Source organism: Cydia strobilella, chromosome 12, assembly GCF_947568885.1.
Source record: "Cydia strobilella chromosome 12, ilCydStro3.1, whole genome shotgun sequence".
In the NCBI taxonomy this organism is placed as follows: Eukaryota; Metazoa; Arthropoda; class Insecta; order Lepidoptera; family Tortricidae; genus Cydia; species Cydia strobilella.
Window position 1 is genome coordinate 3,559,920 of NC_086052.1, and position 18,933 is coordinate 3,578,852.

Below are 18,933 nucleotides of genomic sequence, written 5' to 3' on the forward strand. Positions count from 1 at the left end.
TGGCATAACCGCTATTAGGTGAGTTGTAAGAATTTTATTGCTGTCTGTTTTTGTTTTGTCGCTTTCTGTTTTTTGTTCCACTAACACTTAGTTTTTAATCTTAATTGTTACTAACCGTTATGAGCCAGTGTTGTCTTAAATAAATAAATTGAATTGAATTGAATTATTATGCGGTCTAAGAAGCATGACCTAGAAAGGTAGATTATCTTGGGTCAAATGGATGGCAAGCGCGGGCGAGGAAAAGCACCCTCGAGATGGTCTGATGGTGTGAAGAGGGTGGTTGGCGGCAACATGCAGTGCGTGACTCATATGGCTTATGACCGCACACTATGGAGACGGAGCATACATGGTCGCGATCCTCAGCAATGAGGGACCGAGAAAGACGAAGAAGATTATTACTACCTTATATGAACTACGATTAGCTTTATCTACTAACCCGGGGTTAAGCGGTTAAACCGGGTGTTACCATGGTTACCAGTACAATTTGACACTGGTTTAACCGGTTAACCCCAAGTTAGTGGAATGGCGCAAGTGGCGCTTAGACGTTTCCAATTATAATTTTGTTCATTAAGGCCGTTCAACCGGTTTGTCACATTTCGCAAGAAAGAACGGGAAAAAACATACGCGCCAAGTGTCAATTTTGATCGAATTTTGTCGGTTTTTATTTATTTTAAAAACGTTACCTTACAATATAGAAATTCTAAAGCTATGAAATTACTATTTACGTTAAGATTGGTTTTTCTACTTTTTTTTTTATAGTATCACATAATAAATAACCGAGTAAAGTAGGATTAAAAGTCCGAGTTAGAGGTTACTTTGGGAATTAATTGTATCGAGCGAAGTGTCATAATTCGTGTATCGGAAGCTATGTTGTTAAAGATAATATAGTCAAGAACTACATATATTTTTTCCACGTCTACGAATATCAACGCCTCTTAGAAAAACATGATCATATAAGGAGATTTTTCGCGTTCTGGCTCAGGGAACCGCCTTAAGTACTCTGGCTGGCTGGATGGTAGTAACACACAAAATCTAGTGATACGGAGGAGGAATAGGTAAATGGCAAAATCATATACCTACCCGACTTCCAATTCGACTTTAGACTTCTGTGTTTCCGAGTTCCGACAACGTTTTGGCCGAAGGGTGTCAAAGTTCCGGCGGTTCCGCGTTGCGTAACTTGCGTAGTTCATCACAACCATAATGTGTTTTGCAGTTTGTATTTTTGAGATATATTTTTTTATAATATGTATGCTTTAAGGTATTTATCTATGGGCCACTTGTTGCCTGAAATTAAGATATTCATTAATTTATTTTATAACATTATAATTATGTATTGTAACTACAAAAGCTTCTAGGTGCGATAAGTTGCAAAACAATTAGGTATATGTTGTTGTACAAAAAAATTCCGTAGGTAGATTAACGTTATTTTTGTTTCGCGTTGAACTGAACAAAATGGAGCGTTCGTGTTAAGCAATTCTAAATGTACAGAATTCCACGCCCTTGCATATTTTAATACGCAGCCAAATGCGACGGAGCGCGAAATGGGAATCTTTCTGGATCGTAACTGCGAACCGGGATGCAATATCGAAATATTTCCTTTAATAAATGGATTAAAAAACCATGAAAACTAATTGGCGACAATTGTTTCGAAGCGTTTTTCAAAGTGGAACCATTTATGAATCCGTGCTGGAAATTTGCTATTTCTGTACAAATCGATTAGTAAGTAATTTCGTGTGTTATGTCATCATGTTTTAAGAGCTGATTAAACCAAATATGCACATGACACACTGAACCCGAAACAAATCCGAACTCCGAATTTTCCTTTAAGATGAAAGAGGGAGATCGCCCGAAATCGCCTTTTCATACAAACATGGTTTTCATTTTCCTCTGTGGACATTATTAACATATATTTGATTTATCAAACACATCACAGCTATAATTCACATAAAGGATGACTCACGTTAGACCGGGCCGTGACCGTTTCCGGCGCTTCGCTTTCTATGGAAAGCATCACGTGATCACCTGTCATGTCACAGAAAAGTAGGTAAGCGCTGGAAGCCCCGGCCCGGTCACGGCCCGGTCCAACGTGAGTCATCTTTAATGGTGTGTTTACTGCTTTAAGTTATAATCAAAAAGCGCAAAAAAGTCAAACGAAGCAGTAGTGAACAAAAACATGCATCAAATAATGTCAATATGCAGAGAGGAAAATGGGGACTACGTTTGTATGGAGAAGCGGTCGCCCCCTTTCCTCTTAACTACTGTCTACGCATAAGTAAACAGTTGTTACTTAACATAAAGCTGTAAACACACTATATAAGAGTTATAAACTCTGCAGTTAACGCTTCTAACCGAAATGCACAATCATAACCATAATTCCGAAGTGATCTAAAATCGGAACTGTTTGAGGAAGTTGCAGTATTATGGTTGCAATCTTATCGTCTATCATAATGATGAGTCACTCTCGCTTTAGGTATGTTATAATGTGACGGCCACGAAGACAGATTCATGTATCGTCTTTTTAGGTTCGCTAATTGCCCATAGATGGCGCTGTTTTCAATGTGCGTACCATCACATGTACATAGAATAATTACGTAAGTTTTCACTGTAAATTAAATTCAGTTTCAAACTTTCTATATCATGTATTTAAGTATAAGAAATTTTATGATGATTTAAGTATTTCATTTTCTTTTGTTTGCCGAAAATAAGACAAAAATGTGAAGGTAAAGTGACATGTATTCATGTACCTATATTTAAAAGTACCCACTACTCGCAAATTGTACTTAGTGATATTATTTGTTCTGTTTATTCACTGGTGCATCATTGGATTCAATGTGTTAGTCTTTATTAAAAGTTTTGTTTGTTAAAGTACATAAGGAAAACGTTTTCTATAATTTAGAATTTTGACTGTTTTTTTTCGTGTTTACTGATAAAGTCAAATTGTGTTATCAGTGCATTGCTTAATTAAATACACTACGACAATATTTATCGGCTATGCAAATTGTAATCAATAGAGATAAAAAAAAAAAAAAACCTTATCAAGATACTTGAGTTCGGGGCGTGGTAAATTCAACAATCATAAGTATCCGTGCATATTACATAAAGTGTTAGTTTAAATAATATTGAATACGAATTGAATTTATGTGCTTGCTTGCTCTAAAATAAAACTACGTAGTGTGCGTGATGTACTAATAGCATCCCAGGTAGCAAAATGACGTAAAATGATGTCAGCGACGTCATAATGACGGCATTATTACGTCATTATGACGTCGCTGACGTCATTTGACGTCATTTTGCTACCTGGGATTGAACCGATATGATATTCTTATTGTCGTTTATGTATCCGAATACAGACGTTACACCGACTGTCGATCTCATAAAATGTTGATAAGAAATTCATTATAAAACAAAGGGATCCCCTGTAACGGGCTTATCGGCGTGTGTGTGCATACAGAAGCTACTACAAGCATGGATACCCCTGGAGAGATATTCCAATCGATAATCAGACCGGGCAAGTCAATTGCTTAAACAAAACCAGCGTAAGCGAGGTTTTCTGGTTAGTTATAGTTACTACGGATGTCGAGGCCTGATATACCGGTTGGTAAGTCTCTCTGTTTCCTCTTGGCTCGGTATGCAAGGATAGTACGTGGCCAGGGCACCACGCACATGCGCAGAGGGTAGTAACCACACCGATCAAAACAAGACACGACGCGTTTTCCTAAATCAGTCAGAAAACAACAAATATCAGTGAATACTGGAAAAACTGTGCTCGATTTGATAAATAAGATACTTCCAACAGACGCGTGGCGATTCGATCTTAGTCTAAACAAAACAGTGATTGTAAACATGAACGAACATAAAATCTTGGTTTTTATCGCGTTTATGATACTCTATTGTCTGTACTGCCTCAACAGTTGGTTCACGTCTGAGAATGTTATAGAAGAATATGCTCCAGAGGCGCTACCTGATTTGCCGCAAGAAATCCCTGAAATATTAATACCTGATACACCAGCTCTCAAGGAAGAGGTTCAAATAAAAGCCAAAACAAAAACAAAGATAATTCCACTGTTCTTCTACAATGCGTGCAGCGTTTTAGAAGTGTTTACCGAAAAGCCAGCGCTGATCAAGAAAAACAAAACAAGATCGAAAGATTTAGACAACAGCAGTAACGCTATAGCTGTCATTGGTATAACAGTATTCTTAGTGGCTCTCGGCGTCAACGCAGTTCTAGACACACTGAAAGCCAAAGAAGAAGAACGTGAGCGGAGAAAACTGAATCCTGATGGGGAAAGAAGGCAATCGTTGGCAGAGTTTGCTAATAAAAAGCAGTTGAGACGAGAATCGAGCCGATTTGGGATACAATTGTTTCAAATTACAGAATCAGTGGTTAGTGGGGAGGAAAAAAGTAGACGCCAGAGTCGTCCGTATACCCGTGGAGACTCCACCAACTCCTACTTGTCTGACAGAAAGGCTCAGACTGACGGTTCCACGCCTAAAGAGACAGCGGAACCCAGGCTGGTGAAGAGGCAATCGGTTGCTAAGCTCTTTGGTATGTTTTTATGTTTATTTTTAGATGATTATTTTTAACTCAATCTTCGTTGTTTATATGAGGTTCACTTACAATAAAACAAGTACGCTGACGCACTTTTTTGTATACTAGTAGATTAGTTTAAAATCAGACACGATTGTATTTATTGGAAACAACCTACAAAAATATTGATAGATTGCGAGTCCGTAGATGAACATGCAGTTTGTTTGAAAATAATCGTCTAATTCAATTTATTACTGAAGGAAAGGTAAAAACAAATGGATTAGATTATTGTCAGATATAGTCAAATTATTGTGTTTTATGATCCCAAGGCCCTAGGTCCTACCTGTACCTAGTATTAATTTTTTCAGTGAAGTAAATAATCCATATCTCAACTGGAACAGAGGTGGATTTCATTGAATTCTTTCGGTTTTAAAACAAATTAAATTCAACCTTATGTCCTACACTATTGAATTTAAATTCAAATGCATTATTTTTGTAGTATGAGCCCTTACTTGATTGCTAACACTTTCAAAACAATTAACATGAAAATATAAATAAAACGCGCTTCAGCATATTTGGTTAAATGTTGATTGAGAATGTTCATGTTTATGACTAACACTGTTTTAACTGTTATGACTAACACTATTTTAACTGTTATGAATGACTAACACTATATTTTAACTGTTATGACTAACACTATTAATTTTTGTCTATGACTATGTTTAACTATCGAATCTCTATCTTCTGTCAATGTTTAACTTATTTCACTATGTTTCGAAACAAGGTCTGTCTGACGACTGAAAAAGAATTTCAGGTAAATATAAATGTCTTTTTAATATTTTTATGTCGCTTACATATACCGAGAGTTACTGATTTAGAACTCCATACTACATGATTTTTTGACAGCTTGTGCATCGCACATCTAGTAACATCTATTTTGTCAGTAAAATCTAAAGTATTAAATTATTGAAGTACAAACCTGATATATCTGTATACTGAACTGATGATTACGATGAGATTGTTACTTAAAACACCGACAATAAATGTTCACCTTCTCCCGCTTAGAAACCTCTACGTACAACAGAAGTGGTTACATGGTTGCCATGGTAAAGTTTTCATTAAAACAAGTCGAATATTGCCCATGTTGGGCGGCGAAAAGATAAAAGTGTAAACTGCCAACCTGTCAAGAGAGGCACGGAATATGTTGGCGACATATCGTTCTGCTTTCATTGCAATATTATTGGGCCGGTTCTGATTGCACGATTTGATATCCTCTATAGCCCGTTTTTCAGATTATAAATTTTATAACCTCAAAAGTACCTACCTAGTGGTTTTTTCCTCTGAAATTAAATCTGAGTAATGTGAATCTGAATTATACTGTCGTTTACATATTATTGTACTGCAATATTAATTATCATGGATAGCATTTCGGAAGAAAAAGCTAATTACCACTACTTTTGACTTTAGAAAAATTATTATCTTATAAAAACAAAGTCGCTTTCGTAAAAACTAGTGCCTACGCCAATTCTTGGGATTAGTTGCCAAGCGGACCCCAGGCTCCCATGGAGCCGTGGCAAATTGCCGGGACAACGCGAGGAAGATGATGATTATCTTATAAAAACAGTGTAGTGCCCGAAAATTAAAACTTGCCTAGACAAAATGAAATTTTTATGTGTCAAAATACTCAAATTAATCAACATTAGCTGCTCTCACTGATTGCTGCCGACGAAATGCAATCATGAGTCATCTCATAAGGCATTTGGCTCGCACTTAATGGTGTGCGCGATGTGTCAGATGACATGACTCAAGAGTCAAAATCATATCAAATTAAGATAAAGGGTCAGACACATTTTATATTATAGTCACTCGTTCGCGTCCTTCATGTACTCGTACATCGCAAAATTAAGGGAATCTAAAGCTAATTTTTATGCTGTACTCAGGCGGGATGTTTTTTTTTCAGTACCTGAAACTCGAATAAGAATAACGTGATATATATGTACAGTCGAGTTCATAAATATATACACACTTCTTGACCTTAATCTATTGAAATAAGGTAAAAACATGTATACATATTTATGAACTCGATTGTACCAGTCGTTAACTTTTTTGTATTGTCTACACAAGTGACGTTTTTTCTAAGGTGTGTTTTACACGAAAACTTTATCAAGTTTTTGATACAGACTCGGCCTCCGCGTGACGTGATTGCACAACCCAAATATTTGCATCGTTAATTTTGTAATTGCTTTAATTTGTTTGCTTTTATATTTATTGCTTTTTAAGCCAGGTACCTAGGTACTTAATTTCTGCTAGTGCCAAGTAAAAGTAGTATTTAAAAATCGACTTGTTTCATATTTTTTGAGAATGTGAACTCATCTTTAGTTATGTAATGTTTTGCATTGTTAGTGATTTTATTATAAAATAGACTTTATTCGCTTGTAGCAATATTTAACGCTTGACAAAATATATAACCAACTGACAATTTTGTCATTAAACTAATTAGTAGTTATATTTGATCGTAGTTCTGTAGAAAGCGACCAATTTTTTATTTTTGTCAAAGTGACTTACACCATAACTCAGTGATTTGGTCGCATTCTGCATTGATTAAAAAAATGGAGTTGCTTGTTTTCTGCATAACTACGGTCATTTATACCTACGTACATAATCAATATCCAGTAGATATCATTTACGTCTGATTAGTCTCCTAAATGATGTTCCGAACGACTAATCAAAGGCTTCATAATATGGTTTCACTAATTTCAGTAGCTGTACGGTGCTTAGGTACGTACGAGTAGTTATGTTATGAATATACCTGTTTAAGTAGGTAATACTAATTGGGAATTTAATACATCTGCAAAATATTTAGTATATAAAGTATATACCAATATATTGATCAATATTGATCTACATTTTAGCAGTAACTGCTTAATAGAGAATAATTTTACTATGGAGCCAACCCCAAAAATATGAAAAAAATGTTAGTACCTATCTTAAATTTCGGGGAATCATTCGGGGAACCTCTCCCAATGGTCATACTTATTGTATGGACTGACGTATATCTGATGTCATACATTTGACGTGCCCCTCCCCCACAAAAATCGGCTCTGTTTTGTATAGAAAATTACAGACAAGGCGTCTCCAATTGTTAAATGCTCTAAGAATCATTATAATCTACCGAGCGAGCGAAGTGAAGTTCTTACATTCTACTTGGAACACGGCTGCCTAGGGGCACGTCACGGCATTTCAATGAACTAACATATAGAACCGGCACAGAGAACCAGTATTTTGCTCCATGAGTTGCTGCCGTTTTATCATCAAACCATACAAGCGGAGCGTGAATCTCGCGACTTAAACGCGTAAGCGCCATGAATTTTACGGCGCTTACGACGTTTTGGTCGCGTGGTACAGGTTGTTATTGCGACAATTTCATTGTTTAGTATGTCGTCTCTAGTAATAATAACTGAGTGCGCCATTTCGATGTTTTTAAACTACGGTTAAGTTAAGGATAGGATAGTTTGATGGACAATAAGTTCTAATGGAATTCGGTAAAAGTGGTACCACATTGTCATAAGGATGAACCTTTATTTAGTCTTTCATATTTATTTATTTTATTTTATTCATATATACCTACATGAAGGCACATTATTTCTTGTGCCATTTAATTAAATAATCTATCTCTACTTTGTACATCGTTGCGGCAGATTATATCTGCACTATTTACATTCTAGTATGCCGAGGACAATTAGAACCAGGGAATGTCGCTTCTTCACTGACTTCACCTAATAGCATTTGGAAAATACCTCTCTGAGTTGAATAGCGTCCCAGAATACCGCAGAAACAGCTAGAACGCGTCTAGAAATTAAATTAAGAGGAAAGGGGACTGCCGCTTCTGCATACAAACTTAGTCCACATTTTCCTCTCTGGGTATTGACACTATGGAAATATTTTTACTTAGTTTGATGTACATTAACCATTACTATGTCTCTACGTTTGACTTTTTTCGATTTTTTGATTGTTGTAAAAATTTGGTGCGAAAAACAGATTTCATACAAATTTTTAAATGTTCCCTATAATAAATCAAAATTAAAAAAAAAAACATTTCATTTCTTTTATTTTATTCTTAAACAATACAATCATTGCGCGCATTGTGTCAGATGTCAATAAACGTAGGGGTATATATAGCTGGACGCAATAGCTGGGGTTGATTTGATATACAACAAATCGTGTCAAAATATTTTCAATAATGTTAATATCCAGGAAGGAAAACCCTGTTGAACAGGGCATGGGTACACTAAATCACCCGGTGGTCTACAGTAAATCGAAGATGGAAATCGTCTGCTAAATTATTGGGCTCGTTGGTTGTTATGCTCAAACGACTTGTGATCTTCTTGAAAATAAATGTGTTATCAACAAATAGAATAAGTAAACTAGTACCTAAAAAATATATTCATACAAATTAATAGCTTCATACAACCACTGCAATGCAACTAGTGATATTATGTTCTATAGAAACCGAAGTATTGGACTCCGTGGTCCGGACTCGGGCCGATCTAGCATGAGTTATCCTTTAAATAAATGTCCCGCTCCCATACCGGAGCGGGATGCGTGCATCCAATGTGAAGAGCGCCTAAGAGAGAATTCAATAATTCCAGGAATGCAATAATCTGCAGGTGAATGCATTCGTGCACTTTATTCATTAAGCTATTGTCAAGTTATATAAAGGAAAGCCGGTTTTGTGTTACGGGGAACATACTCGTAGATACCCAAGGGCCTGACACTCTTTAATAGAGAAAGAGTCTTATTGCGATTCCTATAAGAGGAAAGAGAAAATAGTGCCATGCTTTGTCCTTATCACCGACCGGGTGGCATCATAGGTAGGCGATGGCGAAATACCGAAATTTATAAGAGTGAAAGAGAAAAAAATCCTATGCTTCCCAAATTGTATATGAATATTCTTTCTCTATATATACTACTTGACTACTGAATCACTACTTGTATATACTATGTCTATGTAGATACCAGAATAGAGGAGACAGGATATTGTTTTCGAGCTGCTTACGCCAGTTTTTTTGTATGTGTGCGTTTAGTTGTAAAAGAAGGGCGTGCTTGTTATTAAGATTCCTTACAAGCGAAAGTATGATTTAGTTCTGTCTGTAGATATTCATAATCGGATTAAAAATTAAATTTGTTTCTAAAAGCAAACAAATTATGATAATTGATGGTTGATGGTTGGGTTATTGATTCAAATTATAGCCGGTCGTTTTCAGTCCGTGGGTATTTCCGTAATACAACAGTACGTACTTACGACTCGGCCACGACTTTGCGCGACCGGCGACGGCGGCGGCGATAACCATAGGTTGGAGCGGAACACAGCGATCGGACCTTTCGTTCCCACTGTGGTTGTCGACGCCGCCGTCGCGAATCGCGCAATGTCGTAAAAGAAATTGACACGGGTTCAAAATATTTTTATGTTCAATGCTTGCCCTATGAAATGCCCAACCGAAACTAAGTATATTAATGTATACAGAATACATAGCTTTAACAAAGAAAGTCCTTGACTGTATTATATTTTGCCCACGCCTAGTTAAACATGACGCTTTTGGTTGAAGAAATGTCACTTATGACACTGACAGATCAGATCCATACCTATCTAATCCAGATCTAATTCTTAACCTGTTAATATTGTCTTCGGTTACCGCGATAGTTACTCATGAAATAAAACTATGAAAACGGATTATATCGCGTATATTGAATTTATAATACATCCCGACGTTTCGAACTCTTTACAGCGTTCGTGGTCAACGGGTGACTGAGGAAAAATTACAAAATGCAAAAATACCCACATACTAAAATAATGAACAATCATAGACTACAAACTTTAAGGCTGGTTGTACATGCAAAATCGGTTCATAAGGCTAGTTATACACTATAATTATTTTTCAAGTAAAGATATATATATATATATACGCGATAAAAATAAGCTATGCCGGCTCCAACCCTACACCACGGACCCGAGAAGATTTAATTCCCTCCTAAATTGTAGGAGGGTATCCCAATATGGGACCGGCAACAAACTCGGCGGGACACATCTTTTCAAAACATCAGAATGTCCAGCATCATCCAACACTACGGTCTCACAGTCTATGTCTCGCTTGCTCCTTTATCAGGTGGACTACAGGATCCCAAGCTGGTGGTAGAGAAAAGCCATCTTCCCTATTAAAGTTTGGATATTTCTTAATCTCAATGGCCTCGCGCAGCATTCTGGGTATGTAACGCTTCTCCTTGGCAAGAACCAGAGGCTTATCAAACTTGATTGAGTGATTGGCTTTATCCATGACATGCTCACAGACAGCAGACCTAGGTCGACGGTGCTTGACATCAGCTATGTGTTCCTTCACCCGAGTGGAAATGCTCCGTTTCGTCTGCCCGACATATGATAGGCCACACTCACAGTCCAGCCTGTACACTCCTGCAGTCTGTAGAGGGGTATTGCATTTTACAGGCCTCAGGAATTGTGACATCTTCTTCATTGGCTTGAAATATGTTTTTATAGAAGCACGCTTCAAGATGTGGCTGATCCTGTCCGTGACCCCCCTGACAAAAGGCAGAATGGCAGGCCTGCGCTCGACTGTGGGGATCTTAATGTGGGACCTCTGGTTGACCCGCGGTATCCTGAGCTCGTTTGCCTGGAGCGCGCGCCTGGCATGCTGGAGCTCCGCGGCCAGATGCTGGTCATCACATATCCTCTGGGCTCTCTGAAACAAAGATTTGCCTACTGTAACAAGTTGACTGGGATGGTGATGCGATTTGCCATTTAAGTACCTATCAGTATGAGTAGGTTTCCTATACACAGTGCGACCTAGGGTGTTATCAGGATTTCTTTTTACCAATACATCTAAGAAGGGGAGAGAACAGTCTTTTTCCAACTCCATAGTAAATTTTATTTTGCTATGGATGGAATTTAGGTGATCCAAGAAAGTTGAAACACTACTTTTTGGAAGTATAGTAAAAGTGTCATCTACGTATCTTTTAAATATCTTCGGTCGCACAGGAGCCAATGAGAGTGCCCTCTCCTCGAAGTCCTCCATAAAGATGTCAGCGACTACTGGAGACACCGGAGACCCCATGGCCACGCCGTCGACTTGAAGATAGAATTCACCATTCCATAGCAAGTAGCCAGATGTAAGGCAATGTTCCAACAGCTTAGCATATTCCTCTGACATGTTCTGCTCACATAACCTCTTCTTGACAATTTCAATGCAGTCTTGTACCGGTAGGCTTGTAAATAGCGACTGGACGTCAAAACTGACCATGATCTCATCTTCAGTCAATGTTAGGTCTTTAATCTCACCGATGAAATGGTAAGAATCCTTTGTATGCGTGCTAGTGTTACCACGTAATGCTGAGAGGGCTCCCGCGAGGTACTGAGCCAATTTATATGTGGGAGCATCTATCTGGCTCACTATGGGACGTAGTGGGGCACTAGGTTTGTGTATTTTTGGCAACCCATACAACTTTGGAGGCACGGGGCAGTCAGGAACTAAACTTGCAACATTCAGATCAAGGCTCTCCGAGTAATCACTAATTAGTTCTTTAGTGGTTTTCAATACTTTCATAGTCGGGTCCGTCTTTACATGTTTGTAGGTTGTAGTATCCGCTAATAATTCCCTAATTTTCTGGTTATAATCTGAAGTATTAAGTACAACCGTCGCATTTCCCTTATCCGCTCGAAGAATAGTAAGGTCTGGATCATCGCGTAACGTTTTCAACGCGGCCAATTCATCTCTAGGCAAATTCCTTTTAGGAGGCTTGGCTTTCCGTAATAATGACGAAACATCCTGCCGTATAGCCTCCAAATCTTCCTTCTTTACCTGATTTTTCACCAGACAGTCTTCTACACTAACAATAATGTCCTCAAAAGGGATCTTTCGCGGAGCCACAACATAATTAAGACCTTTTTCTAATACTGAAAACTCAGACGTCGACAATTGTTTACTGGATAGATTGACAACCGACCGATTTGACACTGACAGCGACGTTCCGTTAGCGCTATTATTCTGAAGCCCTCCGTTATCGCTGCGTCTCGTTTTCGATTTTAACTTGTCAAACTTGGCACTTTGTCGTTTCTTGCATTGTTCAAATGTAAATGCGTAACGTTTATTACCTTGTTCAACAACATCATTAAAATCGGTGCTTGTCAACACTTCCTGCAATTGACCGGTGCCTACCTTAATCTGTTGCTCAAGTCTATAAGCCGTGTAACGGTTGTTATGGATGGTTTTGCACAGTAATCTCTCACTCGCCCGGCGAAGTATGCGCTCACTGCCGATAATGTCCTTCTTCGGAGCTATCTTGACGCATGTAGGAATAAGATTTTCATCTCGACACCTCTTCAAGAAATGCAGAGCGCAACGAGCGCGCGCGAGCTTATTCCCAAGGTCTTCATGTCGCCGGATTTTGGTTGCAACTTCCAGTCCGTACTGGTGTACATAATATTGTCTTCGGTTACCGCGATAGTTACTCATGAAATAAAACTATGAAAACGGATTATATCGCGTATATTGAATTTATAATACATCCCGACGTTTCGAACTCTTTACAGCGTTCGTGGTCAACGGGTGACTGAGGAAAAATTACAAAATGCAAAAATACCCACATACTAAAATAATGAACAATCATAGACTACAAACTTTAAGGCTGGTTGTACATGCAAAATCGGTTCATAAGGCTAGTTATACACTATAATTATTTTTCAAGTAAAGATATATATATATATATACGCGATAAAAATAAGCTATGCCGGCTCCAACCCTACACCACGGACCCGAGAAGATTTAATTCCCTCCTAAATTGTAGGAGGGTATCCCAATATGGGACCGGCAACAAACTCGGCGGGACACATCTTTTCAAAACATCAGAATGTCCAGCATCATCCAACACTACGGTCTCACAGTCTATGTCTCGCTTGCTCCTTTATCAGGTGGACTACAGGATCCCAAGCTGGTGGTAGAGAAAAGCCATCTTCCCTATTAAAGTTCAAGTGTCAAGAAGAGGTTATGTGAGCAGAACATGTCAGAGGAATATGCTAAGCTGTTGGAACATTGCCTTACATCTGGCTACTTGCTATGGAATGGTGAATTCTATCTTCAAGTCGACGGCGTGGCCATGGGGTCTCCGGTGTCTCCAGTAGTCGCTGACATCTTTATGGAGGACTTCGAGGAGAGGGCACTCTCATTGGCTCCTGTGCGACCGAAGATATTTAAAAGATACGTAGATGACACTTTTACTATACTTCCAAAAAGTAGTGTTTCAACTTTCTTGGATCACCTAAATTCCATCCATAGCAAAATAAAATTTACTATGGAGTTGGAAAAAGACTGTTCTCTCCCCTTCTTAGATGTATTGGTAAAAAGAAATCCTGATAACACCCTAGGTCGCACTGTGTATAGGAAACCTACTCATACTGATAGGTACTTAAATGGCAAATCGCATCACCATCCCAGTCAACTTGTTACAGTAGGCAAATCTTTGTTTCAGAGAGCCCAGAGGATATGTGATGACCAGCATCTGGCCGCGGAGCTCCAGCATGCCAGGCGCGCGCTCCAGGCAAACGAGCTCAGGATACCGCGGGTCAACCAGAGGTCCCACATTAAGATCCCCACAGTCGAGCGCAGGCCTGCCATTCTGCCTTTTGTCAGGGGGGTCACGGACAGGATCAGCCACATCTTGAAGCGTGCTTCTATAAAAACATATTTCAAGCCAATGAAGAAGATGTCACAATTCCTGAGGCCTGTAAAATGCAATACCCCTCTACAGACTGCAGGAGTGTACAGGCTGGACTGTGAGTGTGGCCTATCATATGTCGGGCAGACGAAACGGAGCATTTCCACTCGGGTGAAGGAACACATAGCTGATGTCAAGCACCGTCGACCTAGGTCTGCTGTCTGTGAGCATGTCATGGATAAAGCCAATCACTCAATCAAGTTTGATAAGCCTCTGGTTCTTGCCAAGGAGAAGCGTTACATACCCAGAATGCTGCGCGAGGCCATTGAGATTAAGAAATATCCAAACTTTAATAGGGAAGATGGCTTTTCTCTACCACCAGCTTGGGATCCTGTAGTCCACCTGATAAAGGAGCAAGCGAGACATAGACTGTGAGACCGTAGTGTTGGATGATGCTGGACATTCTGATGTTTTGAAAAGATGTGTCCCGCCGAGTTTGTTGCCGGTCCCATATTGGGATACCCTCCTACAATTTAGGAGGGAATTAAATCTTCTCGGGTCCGTGGTGTAGGGTTGGAGCCGGCATAGCTTATTTTTATCGCGTATATATATATATATATCTTTACTTGAAAAATAATTATAGTGTATAACTAGCCTTATGAACCGATTTTGCATGTACAACCAGCCTTAAAGTTTGTAGTCTATGATTGTTCATTATTTTAGTATGTGGGTATTTTTGCATTTTGTAATTTTTCCTCAGTCACCCGTTGACCACGAACGCTGTAAAGAGTTCGAAACGTCGGGATGTATTATAAATTCAATATACGCGATATAATCCGTTTTCATAGTTTTATTTCTTAACCTGTTATTAAAATCAGAATACGCCTGTAAGTATCTTATGTAAATTATTATTTCCCGTCCCGTCCGAAAGCCATGCAGTACCGGTCCCGGTACCAAGAATTTCAGATCCCGATTCTGGATATGGCCGGAACCGGGAGTCCCGGTTCTTCCCGGTTCTCAAAGCATCTTATGATTATTTTTAAGAAATTGTTTGTGTTATGAATTCCTTATTTTCATATAAATAATTACATAAGTATTAATTAATTACTTATTTGATCAAAAAATCACATTAACCACATAATCACATCACGTAAGAAGATGAAAGCACACTACTTGACTGTGTCCACCCACCATATCACCTAAATCAGACAAAATCTAACCATCTCTGTTTACCACAGGAGGTCGCCCAGTACCGATGGTGCGGCGCTCTTCTTTCCCCGCCCTGCCGCTCAACCCCGACGTGCAAGCGCTGATGCTGGGCCACCGGCAGCCATCTTGCGACAGTGACGATGAAGACGGGAAGGGACGACGTGTGAGGATCATACGGAGATACTGAATCTCTAATAAAGCTTCTACGTGAAGTTTTTTAGCATTAGCCCATGTTCCGAGAGGCGAATGTATGGGACGGGGTTTCTCAAACATAACTACCTTTTTTTCCAAGGTAACTGTAAACTTCTATCTTGACCAATTTGCAATCACTGACGAGTTTTTGTCATTTTTTTCATTAGTTGGTTTTAGCTACATAGTTGTGTCTGTATCCTCATTGAGGACCTTCGTGGACTGCAGCTTAGTTACTTATAATTTTAGGTCGGCAATAGTCATTTGCAAAAAATGGGGGGTGCCCCAGAAATGTTAATGTCTTATAAAACTTGTACGCGTATTGACTTCTAGCTTTATGCTCTGTTTTTTAATCAATCAGAGTTTTTTGTTAGCAAGAATATTTATAAAACAATTGTTTAACATAAAATTTCGTCAATTACCTAAACATTCATACTTGTGACTGGATTGTTATTCATTTGTTGTTTTGATGATAAAATGAAATGTAATTGCTAATTTTATTGACATAAAAACATTCAACGATTACGTGTAGGTTATTAATTATGAGAAAGTGCCTAGTGCCTAGTTCTTGAAAAGTTTTAGCTAATTTTTTTCATATAGAGCACTTTTTTCACTAGGCATTTATTATCTTATTTCGAATATTAAAAGTGTTAATTATTTTTATTTCCTTACTTAAAATATAAGTATCGATGTGTGATAAAGATAGGTCTAAAACTTTCAATATGTATATGACATTAGCTAAAGAATTTGACATATCTCTAGAAATGCATATTTGAAAGTCTGAAACTGAACTGCGAATGAATAAATGTGATAAACAATTACCTAAACACCTATATGAGTGTAGGTATGGGTATGTCTTTATTAGTATGAATTTAGATAAATGGAACCAACTTACCAAAGCTTTGACTACCTCTGGATATTGTTTTAAATCTTCGTAGGGTTAAGAAAAACGTTGAGTTTTAGGAAAGTACTTAGTACAATTATCATAGCTTTGAGTAGGTATCACCATGGTTCTTCTCTTTACGGTGTGAGAATCTAAGAATAATTTAAAATGTTCAAGAGACTGTAACTTCAGGGTTTATTATGATGATTCTAAAAACAAAAACAAGATTACGCAGCGTACTAGTTACGTAGGCGAACAACACGCGAACGCGAAGCGGCGCGGCGCGGCGCGGGGTGAATCAGTACTTTGATACCTATAGAAGTGTCCTACGTGGGCGATCTCGTTGCGAACGTAAACGAATTCAGCAGCTTGGGACCACAAATGAAAACGCCTTGCGCCCGTCGCGCCGCGCCGCGTCGCTTCGCTTCGCGTTCGCGAGTGTTCGCCTACGTAAGACGCAGCGTCTAATTTTAATAACAGGGTGTGAATTAGATCAGGATTAGATATTAATGTCATCAGTCAGTGACAAAAGTGAGATTTCTTCAAACAAAAATCTTACTTTTGACACTAACAGATCACAGACACATGAGACACATTAGGTACCTACATAACTAATCCAGAACACGCCTGATTGTCTGATTTATCTGTAACATGTAAATTGACATTTCGTCGTTAGGAGTACCTATATCCTTATATATAAAGTACCCATGTACACGAAAGAAAATTCAGAAATGGACGTTACCAATTTTATCGGTATGAACTTATCTTTTAAATTCTATAAAAAGATTTAAAATAATTCAGGGTAATTGAGGCCGTTTGTGTATTTAATGTTTGTAATAATACAATACTGTAATGTAAGATAATTATGAATTCATATTCATAGTACTTTTATAATCTTAAAAACTTTTCACCTGATCAATATATATATCTTTATACAATAGCAGATGATATAATAATAGTACAGTCACCATCAGATATATCGGAGCGGCCGAGGCGCTCAAAAATATCTGAACACGCACCTAGCACCTTGACCTAGTACTTTTATACTCTAAAAACTTTTCACCTGATCAATATTTATATCTTTATACAATAGCAGATGATATAATAATAGTACAGTAACCATCATCAGATATATCGGAGCGGCCGAGGCGCTCAAAAATATCTGAACACGCACCTTACACACCACCTTGGCACCTTGACAATAGAGGCGTGTTCAGATATTTGTGAGCACCTCGGCCGCTTCGATATATCTGATGGGGACTGTACCTACAGTATGTATTTATTTTAATGTAGACTATATAACTGGACTGTAACAAATGGTATACAAATACAACTATACATAATTGAAAAGGTACTGCTCAGATTCAGAATACAGTCTGCGTTAGGTACTGTAATTGCAATGTCGCGCCCGCGCCGCAATGGTGCAGTCTGAATCCGAACGGTACCTTAAAGCACATATTATTCGTATATTACGATGTAATAATCACATTGTAGTTATAATAACCATACTTTCCTATCTAGAACACGCCTTTCATTTAAATACCTACCTTAATAGTAGGTAAGTACGTCAATATGTGTTTTGTACTTATAGGTACATAGTACATACATACCTCTAATTCCAATGATGTTATAATTAAATAAATTAATTTGAATAATTATACTCTGGTTATTGAGTTTTATTACTTACCCTTTTTATTTCCAATTTATTTCGACTGCCTGTGTCATATTTTCCATATTGTACTCACCAAATAATAGTTATTTGTTATACAAGGGTGCAAAGTTGTATTTTACCCGCGTGTGGAATTGAAACACGAGCAAGCGAAAGGACTATAGTTGAACCACGAGCGAAGCGAGTGGTTCTAAAATAGAATCCTGAGCGTAGCGAGTGTTTTAACACACGAGAAGTAAAATACATTTGCACCCGTGTGTAACACAAAACTTTTCCCCTCACTAGCGAGGAAAGTGCAACATCCACAGGCGTTAGATTATCTTCATCAACTGGAATCACTCATTTTTTATACGATATTTTAACAAAAAACTCTCGAAATTCTGTACATACTTTTACGTGAGAAGTTTTAAAGTAAAATTTTTGTTGTCAATGTTGACATTTCTGACGTATGAAATGTCAATTATGCGTTTTGAAATTGCATCGACTTAACTTGTGCGTTCAGAATTATATTTAACATAATTATTAAAAAACAAACGTTTATTATGGAATTTTAAGGTTTATGACCTAAATCTGATATTTTTTATTAGATTCTCAAACCATTTATTTAATGATAATTAATATCGAACGAACCATTATTATGAGCGTTTTACGTTTTGTTATCTGTCAATGGAGCGTGTTTAAGTAGCTTGACAGATAACAAAACGTAAAACGCTCATAATAATGGTTAGTTTGATA

The 18,933-nt window shown here is 38.0% G+C and overlaps 1 protein-coding gene across 2 annotated transcripts; it reads left to right on the forward strand.

Moving 5' to 3' along the window:
* Positions 1 to 2,856: 2,856 nt before the first annotated feature.
* On the forward strand, positions 2,857 to 18,150 carry LOC134745901 (uncharacterized). Of its 2 annotated transcripts, XM_063680011.1 has the most exons (4): positions 2,863 to 3,200; positions 3,351 to 4,546; positions 5,313 to 5,342; positions 15,487 to 15,614. In XM_063680011.1, exons 2-3 carry the CDS (start codon positions 3,844 to 3,846, stop codon positions 5,327 to 5,329), a joined length of 720 nt encoding a protein of 239 aa, XP_063536081.1. In that variant the 5' UTR covers positions 2,863 to 3,200; positions 3,351 to 3,843; the 3' UTR covers positions 5,330 to 5,342; positions 15,487 to 15,614. The 2 variants fall into 2 exon arrangements, with proteins under 2 accessions (XP_063536080.1, XP_063536081.1); XM_063680010.1 differs by lacking the exon at positions 5,313 to 5,342 and having other exon boundaries at positions 2,857 to 3,200; positions 15,487 to 18,150.
* Positions 18,151 to 18,933: the final 783 nt, after the last annotated feature.

Excerpts from the sequence above, each read along its gene's own strand:
- LOC134745901 (XM_063680010.1), top strand. The coding sequence starts at position 3,844 with ATGAACGAACATAAAATCTTGGTTTTTATCGCGTTTATGATACTCTAT. Across the intron at positions 4,547-15,486 it reads ATCGGTTGCTAAGCTCTTTG|GAGGTCGCCCAGTACCGATG; the intron begins GTATGTTTTTAT and ends TGTTTACCACAG.